Source organism: Propithecus coquereli, unplaced genomic scaffold (genome assembly GCF_000956105.1).
Source record: "Propithecus coquereli isolate 6110/MARCELLA unplaced genomic scaffold, Pcoq_1.0 Scaffold242, whole genome shotgun sequence".
NCBI lineage: Eukaryota > Metazoa > Chordata > Mammalia > Primates > Indriidae > Propithecus > Propithecus coquereli.
Window position 1 is genome coordinate 1993081 of NW_012147975.1, and position 11362 is coordinate 2004442.

The 11362-nt window shown below is 35.6% G+C and overlaps 1 protein-coding gene across 1 annotated transcript in view; it reads right to left on the minus strand.

Annotated features, from left to right (window-relative positions):
* The window catches only part of FAM13B (family with sequence similarity 13, member B), a 100108-nt gene that overhangs the window by 82002 nt on the left and 6744 nt on the right, over positions 1-11362 (minus strand). The window contains exons 2-4 of the mRNA XM_012646324.1: positions 5494-5660; positions 4020-4211; positions 3377-3589 (exon numbers count right to left, since the gene is read on the minus strand). Coding sequence (XP_012501778.1) covers positions 3377-3589; positions 4020-4176 — 370 coding nt within the window. The 5' untranslated portion in view covers positions 4177-4211; positions 5494-5660. The remainder of the gene's footprint in view (positions 1-3376; positions 3590-4019; positions 4212-5493; positions 5661-11362) is intronic.

The following is an 11362-nucleotide window of genomic DNA, read 5'->3' on the forward strand; positions in this document are numbered from 1 at the left end:
GTCTAAACAGTTTATCAGGAAAGACTACAGTTATATGCATTTTGCTTAAAATTTAAAATGCAACCCATAACAACTCTTTTATATTTTGTAATATTAGCAACTGTCCACCCAAATGTCCTAATACTTTGATTTTATAATTGGATGGAACAGTCCCTGGATTGACGTTTTTTAAATCAATATGACTATAACTGATGGAAAATTCGAATCACCTAAGCATTCAGCAGAAAAGGATTATTTTAGAAAATCACGTACATCAACTAAAAAAAACACAAGCAATTAATATTATCAATATGACGACTATACCAACATTGACAAATTCTACCTAATATCCTCTCCAGCTTTGTAGCATTTATCATCTAACATATCCATATATCTATTTTATTATCTATTTCTCCATCTGCCCTTATCCCCTTTGGAATTTCAGCCTATGAAGGAAGAGATTTTTATTTAGTTTTGTTCAGTGCTACATTCCCAACATCTAGATCAATGCCTAGCGTATTGCAGATATTCAATAAACATTAGCTGAATTAGCTGAATGAATACACAGTAACTGAAAAAAGATGTTGGACTACTAGCTCATTTGACCTGATGTGATGGGTAAGCTTGTGGGCAGTACTATTTTTATTTGAAATACTATATACACTGCTATACTTTTGTTTGGGTACATTTCTACTACATATTCATACTTACCAGGTTGCTTTTGAAGTCTTCAAATAATGCAGAGAAGCATTTCAAAAACATACATGCATACAATACACAGTTGCTTAAATTTCTTTCCTTTTGAGCCTACTTCCTAGTTAAATCGCATCCAGGGAAAATAATGTATACATCAAAGAAATTTCCCCTGACTAAAAATTCTTTCAAGTGCAATTACATTTTTTGGAAATTTTACAACAAATCCACAAAACTGGGAACTGTGTTTTCTACCAAAACATAATGTACAAATAGTTGGACTAATCATTATGGTCTAAACCAGTAGTTGTCAACAATTGAAAATGAATGGTTGTCTTGACTTTGGGAAAGGGAGCACCACTTGGTAGAGGCTAGGGATGCTGTTAAACATCCTACAATGCACAGGACAGCCAATAACAAAGAATTATCCAGCCCAAAATATCAACAGTGCCAAGCTTGTAGAACTCTAGTCTAAACAAAAGGTTTAACTGCACCAGTGAATGCCACATTGCTACCACATAAGAATCAAATGAAGTTTTAAAAACACAAACTCAAGGCCAGGCGTGGTGGCTCACGCCTATAATCCTAGCACTTTGGGAGGCTGGAGGATCACTTGAGGACAGGAATTCAAAGTAAGCCTGAGCAACACAGTGAGACCTGGTCTCTACAAAAAATTTAAAAATTAGCTGGGTGTGGTAGCATCAGCTACTTGGGAAACTGAGGCAGGAGTCTGTGTGAGCTATGATGATGCCACTACACTCTAGCCTGAGTGACAGAGTGGAGCTCTTTTAAAAAAAAAAAAATTTTTAACCCATAAGCTAAAATGCAACTGCAAGAATGCTTCCATGATATTAAAAGCAATAACTTACTCATGTATTTGTGAACATCAAGTAAAATACTGACATACTATTTATCTACAGTAAATGGTGAGAGGAATCTTTGTTCAGAGATGTAGACACCTTCCCCAAAGAATGACTAAAGGACGAATGAACAAAATATTATAGAACAGATGATATTACAACAGAAATGTAAATATCACCTCAAGTACCACCACACCTATCTGCACAACTATTAAAGAAATGGGTGTGTATGTGGGTGTGTGTACACATACATACACATGCTATACATAATTGGGGAATAGAAGAGAATGGCGGATTTTTCATATTAAACACAGAAGGACTTACAGGTCACAAGCATTTCTGCATGTCTTAAATTCCTTCAAAAGTGAATAACATAATAATTAATTAATAAGATATATATTGTAATTCCATGAATGTCAACATAGTGCATGATGCTGTCATAATTTTAAATGAAAACCAAAATGATAATCCTAAAATAGCTTCTGATAGGTAGTACTAATGAGAGTCAACGACTTCACTACCATTAAAACTCATTCCAATTATTAATTTATAAATTTTCATTCAGGACTGAAAGGTTATCTAATTCTTGCAACCTTAAATACTTGTCTGCAATCCAGCTAATACAAGGAACATGGAAACCAACCACTATAAAAACAAAAAGAAGGGCTCTAGAGTCATTAAAAAGGCTCAAAACACTCTTAACACATCAATTTCAAAACATATTTAATGGATGAAAAATGCTTACTAGGTGACTCAATATAAACATTTGAAAAAATTCATATAAGAAAAGGAAGAAATGGATTCAGAAACTAAAAAAAAAAAAAAAAAAGGTAGTATTTGTTGGGAGAAAAAATTAAAGGGATGTTTTGAAAATAAGGTAGCTTTACTGTTAACACCTTATTTGAAACCTATTTTTTGATCCAAGTAGTACAACAAAAGAACAAAAGTGAATCAAGCTAACCATTCCTGAATATAGCAAGTTCAAAGTGAGCCCTATGATCTAGCTGTACAGAAAACATAAGTGTAAGAGGGTCACAGAATGTCTCTGCATTGACCTTTTTTTTTTTTTTTGTAGAGACAAGGTCTTGCTATGTTGCCCAGGCTAGTCTCGAAATAGAACTCCTGGCCTCAAACAATCCTCCCATCTTGACTTCCCAAAGCCCTGGGATTACAGGCATGAGCCATTATACATAAATAAGAGGCACCAACTAATTTAGGCTCATAGGTGTTTAAAATTTAAGGAAAAGATAAACAGGGCTGGGTGCGGTAGCTCATGCCTGTCACAAAAATCTAATCCAACGATGACAAATCTTTTTTTTTTTCTTTCTTTGACTTGAAGTCTGATATCCAATTTGGTATTTTATTTCCTTTAGGCTATTGTCCAAGAACAAGCTTTAGGTAATTCCAAGCCTCGAATCAAAGTTATCTTCTGGCTTTTGCAAAGAAGTTCTTTCTAACCAGTGATAGGCACCCTAAAGTAGTATCCCCACTAAGCAATACCTTTAATAATTTATTAGACATTGTGTCACCATACACATTACCTTATATATATTTTTCTTCCTTCTTTTTCACTACCCTCCTACACCTTATTCTTGTTTTCTCCCTTTCCTCCTGCTCACCCTGTATCTCAGGCTAATAAGACCAATCATGAAAAGTAAGTACTACTACAGGCATCCAAGAAGTTTATTCCCTTGACTAGACCATATCGACCAAAAGAGCAAATGAGAAAATAAGCAATTCATCTCTGAACTACATACTTACTGTTTACATGTCAAGATTTCTAAAAGGTAAAGACTCTAAAACTAATAATAAATGGCTGACTGATAAGAATCCAATTATGTTACCTTGAGAAAACTGCATCAAGTGAATATGCAAACTGCCAGGGATAACAGGTTCAGGAAGTTCTTGAAGGAAAAATCTAAGAAGACTAATAGCTGAGGGAACATCTGCTTCCTTAACCAAATCCACCTCTTCTCCGCTGTCGTATCTCTGCCGAAGCCACTCCACTGTCTCAGCATTTCCATTGACTTGAAAAAGTCCTTGTTGCTCCAGACCTCCTACATTAGTTCAAGGCAAAAATTAAATAAGCTGCAACTTCAACTACTTGGCCATATATATTCATTCTCCAACCAACTTAATACTCGTACTTCTGGAAAGCCTTTCTTGGCTCCCCTAATTTGGCTAAAAACCTTCAAATTACACGTCTAGAAACATACAATCTCTGTCCTGAGGGATATTCTGTTTTATCCCACCCCTTATATCCATTAAAAATATTCCTATCACCCCCACTCAAAAATGTTCTAAGCTGGGCAACTGTCACATGAATTTAAGTAAAAAACACACTAAAACATTAAAAAGAATTTCTATTTTTTTCCCTATGTTTTGGACTTTCCAAACTAAAAAAAAAATTTAAAAATCCAACATCAAAAAGGGATAAGTTGTGTTTATTGAAACAAAAGCTAGCCCTCAAAGTAAGGAAATGTATACCATGTTCCTCAATATAGTCCACAACGTGGCGGACTATGAATGGAACCTCATTGTCTGGATGTCCTCCCTGCTGCAGCTCATCAAGTGGAATTCCAAATATTTTGTTAGCAAGAACGGAGTTGCAGTTACTCAAGGAAGGGGAGGAGCTCTTCCTCATATCTTTTTTGCAGCCAGAAATCAAAGCTGTCTTTTCTGCCAAATGAAAGACAAAAAAAAAAAGACTATAATGATTAACAGGTGGCAATATGACTAAATACATTAAAGAAAAATGCTTTACACCTGAATGTGTTCTCATCTATTTAAATATGTTCCAGTTATCAGGCCCATAGTGTGTTCTACAAATAAAGCTCAACATAATTACATAAGTATTTTTTCTACTATGAAGAGTTAGTTCTGCATGCTCCCTTTACTACTGTATATTTATCAAACAATGGAAAAACTGATCATCCAAAATTTAGCAAGAGGCATTAATGTCCCAAAGACAAATTAAGGGGCGAATATGGCTCCAAGAGGAGCTTTACTGAGCAAGCTTATTAATGACACGGGTAAAAAGGCAGACCCAATCCATCTCTCGACTCTGCTATACGAAGCTCACCTAACCCCTCAATTCATAAGCCCAAGCAGGACAGAATCACTTTTTATAAAGTGATAGACTAATAATCACTTTTATAAGTGATGCGCTAATAAGAACAAGAGTAATCAGCTCTTATTTCTATATGACAGAGCAGATGTAATATATTTTCATAAAAAAAAGAAATTTTTCAGTTCTGGCATCAATTTTCAATGAGAAAAGTCCTTTTATCAACACTATTGTTTCATAATTATTCAAAAGAAAAATTTCCAGAGCCATCTAGTTCAGAAGAAATAGTTATTTGTCTTAACTTTGTAGGAATTGTTATCAGTAAAGCAGTGGGAGGAAACAATGTCTCAGATGGCCATTTCCAATATCTGACACATCAGAGAACAAATAATCCTGAGAAAAATTCATTTTCTAAAATAAACATTACTTTATGTAGGAAAGGAATATTTCTAAAAGAAAGAAAAACTTTTTTCAAAAGTTGATAACGAACAAAATGACACCAACTGGTCTTTTTTCATCACCCCAAAGAAGCATTTGCTTTCTCACTGCAAGAGAAAGATAACAGATCACTCAGATAAATCTACCCAAAATCCTAAAGTTTACAAAAATAAGGCCCACTAGATCGAGTATATACCCACTGGATCAAGAAACGGTCACAACGTGACTAGGAAACAATCTAGCCAATTTAAAGAAACAGCAGAAATTAATGTAGGGACAGCAAAATACCATAAATTTACATAGTCCTAGACAAGCAATATCCATTTTTCAACATATCTGGTGCCAGCTAAGAATTACAAAACTTCGAGTTAATGATCATATAGCAGCTACAGGGGCAAACTCCAAAATCTCTGTGGATTTATAGAGCATGAAATAGCTACCATTTTGAAAACTTACCTTTGAGTACTTAAACACCTAAGTTTAAAAAATGGCTTCTGCACCAGCTACCCTCACTGAGCAAGCATTCTTTTGTCATTTATGGCTGTTTGAGATTATGGCAGAAGATCAGCCTGTAGTTCCTCATTGAAGAAACGCAGAACTCGATCAGTACTTCAGCAGTTAATCTAGAAGAAAAAATAATAATTTCAATTTTCCACATCTTCTGTGAAGAGACTTAGAAGAAGCAGGAAAAGGTTATCTACACTGAAAGGTATTCTTTGGCTTGAAAAATCTGTCTGTAACCTAGTTAAAGGCAAAATCTTACAAACGTTTTAAATCATGGCTTAAACTGGGTAAGAATTTTTCTGCTGAAGATAAATACATAAAGGAATTGCAAAGGAGAATCTTTGACAGCACACATCTTCAAGGATTACACCATTCAAATAATCCATTTTCCTCAATGGCCCCTTCATTGGGGCACACACACCCTACCCCACCCCATTCCTTCCTCACATATTGAGAACTTTATAAACATGGAAGTATTTTCAGATCAAAGAATCAAAGATGTCATTTAAGCTTGGAACTGCACTATGGACCTTCTTCTTTTATTTATATACAACATAGTGGTTGTCTGAGCTTTCTCATTTGGAGAGGCAATAGCCCATGTTGGAAAAGAGCAGAAATAAAGAATGAGAAACGCTTACATTCAAATATTAACTCTACCATTTTGTGGATTTGTGATGCTGAACAACTTCCATGTCCCTGAGCCTAGGTATCCTAACATAAAATAAGAATAATACCTATATAGCTATTAAGTTAACTGTGATAGCATATGCATGCACTAAACAGAAAACCAGTCTTCTCTCCCTTGTTTCCACAATGCTAAAATAAAAGACCAGCAAATAGGTTGGGGAGAAAAGGAAAAACCTGTTTGGCAACGTGTTTAATATCTGGTCTCATCATCCTCTGGTGAATTCTAATGGCCTCAATATTCTCTGAATTCTAGTAATCTAGTAACACATCTTTTTTTTTGAGACAGAGCCTTGCTCTGCCACCTAGCTAGAGTATAGTGGTGTCATCATAGCTCACTGCAACCTCAAACTCCTAGGCTCAAGCGATCTGCCTTCCTCGCCTCCTGAGTAGCTGGGACTACAGGCGTGCACCATCACGCCTAGCTAATTTTTTCTATTTTTTGTAGAGACAGGGTCTCTCTTACTTTAGGCTGATCTAGAACTCCTGACCTCAAGCATCACTCCACCTCGGCCTCCCAGAGTGCTAGGATTACAGATGTGAGCCACCCGCCCAGCCAACAAATCTTTTAATAAGCTTAGTAAACTACACTGCAGCACTCTGCCCAAGAAGCTTCAAGTAAGAAGAGTGCTATTATTCAGTGTGGTTTTCAAAGAAGTATCATTAATAACATATACCTCCAGGAGGAACATTTAAAACTGAAGGGAAGGAAAACCATATTCCCACAAAAATCTTTTAGTAGATGATTACTTCTAAAATATCCTGAAATGCCTGCTAAAACTTGCTGTTCATCTACGTATCTATTCATCGGGAAAACAACGTTAAAGTTATATTAAAGATCCTTTAGAGAGGTTCACTTCAGAGATAAGATATTAATAAAAGTCAGGCTGCTATGTTCAGAATCTCAGGTTCGTTAAGAAAAAAGTCAGCTTGATACACTCACAACATAAAGGGGGATTTGCTTGATGTACAATAAATGAAGACTCATTAAAAGAGTCTGTCAGAGGCAAGTTCTATCATTAAAATGGCTACTCAGTGTTTAGGAGGCCTTTTTAATAAAACCAGGAACCTGTTATCTCATACCCCTACGTCCCATCCTCTAACTAGACAACCTGAAAGCACACCTTTCCTGAAGCAAGACTGGGTGGGAACCCATGAGTTCATCAGTAAAAATTCATCCTCACTACTACAGAAAAACAATCAAAGGCATTAAGTCTTTCAGATGATGAGTTTCCCTCTCTCCTGAAGAAGACCATCTAGGAGGATGATGAAAATAGCAGCAGCTAACATTGAATGAGCAGTTATTATATGCCAGGCATTTCTATGTATTTTACATGTACTAAGAAGATACTATTATAACCCTTATTTTAATTAGACATTGCATAGAGAGACTCACCAATTTACCCATAGTCCATAGGGATCAGAGGCAGAATTTGAAACCAGAAAATGTGACTCCCAAAGTCCTTGCTCTTAATCACTATACTACCTTTCCATGTAAATTCTCACAATTTATATACAATATAATCCCACATTCTGTCACTCAAACTAGTCATAGTCTTATACACATTTTAGGGGGTCAATTATTTCTAGTTTGCTAACAGGGACTTAAAGAGGGCAGGCCTATGCTCCAAGCTCTAGCAGCTAATTTTTCACTTGGGACCTCTATCTAGAGCACACTGCTGAGAGCTCTCTGACTGGAGAGTGGCCCAAAATAACATTTCTGCAAACTGCAAAGTAGTTTTGAAATTATTTACTCCTGTTTCCCACCCCTCTTCAGAGCTTAAATCATGTAACTATTCCCTTCACATCTGTAGTGGGTTGAATTATATTCCTCCAAAACTCATGTCCACCCAGAACCTCAGAATGTGACCTCGTTTGGAAATAGGGTCTTTGCAGATGCAATTAGTTAACGATCTCAGAGGAAATCATCCTAGATTTAGGGCAGGCCCTAAATCCAATGACTGATGTCCTTTTAAGAGAATAGGACACACAGACCCACAGACAGGAAGAAGGCCATGTAAAGATGGAGGCAGAAACTGGAGTTATGCTGCCAGAGACCAAGAAATGCCAGAAGCCACCAGAAGCTGGCAGAGGTACAGGAAGGATTCTCCCCTAGAATCTTCAGAGATAGTGTGGGCCTGCTGAAATCTTCACTTTAGACTTCTAATCTCCTGAACTGTGAAAGAAAACATCCTATTATTTAGGGGCATCTAACTTGTGCTAATTCACCAAAGAAGCCCTAGAAAACTAATGCAATAGCTAAACTACAATATTAAATTCTCAAAAAAAAAAAGAGAGAGAGAGAAAAGAAAATAGCAGCAGGCACCACAGAAAAATGTCCCTAAGAGATGTGATGAAATATCCTAGCAAATAGGATCAATAAAATGCAAAGAAAGCAGTTAAATAAAGGCTTGACACAAGAGAATACAATGTGCAGACTTTCAAAATAACCAAAGATTTCCAAAAGCATATTACTAATCAAAACAGCAAAATTATTATTTTAAATACTAATGACAGTTGCCTAGCATGGTGGTATTGACAAGGAATAGGAAATCATCTTCAATTTTATATCACATACTTCACCATGAGATAGGAGTAATGGAAATAATGCAATTAAATACCAATTGTCAATAAAGCTGGGTGATGGGTACATTCAGGCAAGTGTACCTTCATATACCAGCTATCAACCTCAGTTTTACTAGGGCTTGAAGTACTGTTGCACTCCATTCAATTTCACTTACATGTACCCACACAGTAGCAAAAACGCATCTTTCTTAATAGCACAGAATCTTTAAATTTTAGACACCTAATAAAATTAGTAGTGAGGGGCATTTAAAAACGGATAGAGCACCAACATCAGTACTATAGATAATAACAGCCCATAGCATTAACTGAGCTCTTACAATATGCCAGGAACTATTTTAAGGGCTTTAAACTATCAACTCATTTAATCCTTACAACAACCCTGGGGGTAGATAACTTTCATTATATCCATTTCACTGATGAGAAAATGAAACAGAGAACTCTTTGAGGTGATGGAAATGTTCTGTGTCATGATTGTTGCATGGGTGATTATACACTGACAATATTTGTCAAAATTTATTGAACGAAACATTTTAACTTGGTAAATGCTGTTGCATATAAATTATACTCCAATAAAGCTGAAAAATTAAAAAAGAAAGAAATCATACAAATAAGGATTACTTGAAAGATTAACCATGAAATATCAAATTGTTTTTATAATAGTATATGACATTTTTAAAACATACTTTTCCACCACAAAAGAAATACAGAAGATTTCTTTTAACCATATTTCAAGAACCTATTTCTGTGTGTCCCTATCATGCTATTGAGCATATCCAGAAATTGCTAAATTTTCTATATAGCATAACTAAGTAAAACAGAATTAAAGTTGCACTGAAGACATTATAAATTTTAGATACCAGTATAAAGTCTTCTCGAAGCAATTTAACAAAACACTAGAATAGTAATAAGATTAGATCTGCAGTATACTAATAATCACTTTACAAACAAGGCAAGTTATGTTATGGTTAAGAGGAGCATCTGCCAAGATAAACGGTCATTTTCACCCTAAAAAAGTTCTACCTTCAAATGGAATAAACAGGAACAAAACTCACTTTTGCCCAAAATGCTTTGACAAAATAGGATGCAATTTACATAGAAAGGTTTAAAAGAGCTATCTCATTAATTGGTAAAGCCAAAAATAAATAAATAAATCCCTATAACTTAACTGGTATAAAAAGAAAGAAAGCCAACAGGAAGGTGGGTCTCAAGAAAAATGATAAACTTTGAGAACACAGATTTAAGTTTGTAGACTATTGCTATGTCTGACCCTACGTCACTGAACCAAAACTGAAGGAAAATAAATTTATCCAGGCTCTAGACACTCAGCTTTTTACAAGCTAGGTCTCTAAATAATTCACCGTAACAAAGGAAAAGGCACCTCTTTCATTCTAACTGAACAAGGATGGTACTACAAAAGTTGGCCAATATGCTAAATCAGTGGTTCCCTCCTGGCCTGAGAAACTGACAAAAGCATAAAGTGTCTGAGATACTTCAACAAAAGCTGAACAAATGTCTCAACAGCACATGAACTTACCTGTCAAATGTTCATAGATGGTACCTTGATCAGGAAAACACCAAGTCATTTAAATCCATTACTAAATTCATAGTGACTTTGCCATTAAGTAATTTATCAAAGTAGAGCTAACACAAAATTTAGGACTAGAAAGTTTTTTAATTAAAGAGGGCTCTATTACTCAAAAGGTTGGGAATTTCTCTGCCTTAAAAAACAAACCAATAATGCCGGAATATTAGCATCCCTACGCCTAAGGATTTGTTAATCTGTGTGCCCTTTAACATACCAGAGGGAACAATTCTCCGTGGTGATTCCACAAAACTACAATGAACAATGGAATAAAGCATATTTTGAAGGACTACAGTTGTCAAATCATGCTGTACTAGATACAGCACACATATTTCACAGATTGCAAGTACTAAATGTAAAGCATTTCACCTAGAGATAGCTCATTATTCCTCTTATTCGAAGTATTCAGACAAAATTGGTTACACCTAGAGACAATCTATTGGTAACAGCCAGGCTAGTTTTGAGAAACTCTCAAAAGGGATTCGTGGCCATAGTCAACTACTTCACAACTTCCAACCATGATGTCAAGCTATTCAAATCAAACAAAAGTAACAAAATCACATAAGGGGATAAAAATGCCTTGTGACTAAATAAGTTGTATCCATCTTCCTAATTGATCTCCTCATTCTATAACCTAATCCACATTCTCCTACCCAAAATTCCTTGATTGTTTTCCACTGCCTAAAGCTGTGGACACTAAATTTTCAGATCAGGGAAAAAATTACGGGCATGTCCCCTCATACATGTATGTGCATTTCTAGAGCAGTGAATAATATAGTAGCATACTGTGTACATAATAAACATAAAAAACATTTTAAGAGATTAAAAAATAAATAGAAGTATCAATTTTAATACCCCACACATACACAAACAGGTCATCCTGCCCACCCAAAGTGCCAGCATGTCACTTTCGAGACCAATGACCTAGACCACTGGTTCTCCAACTTTAGCATCTATCACAATCATCTG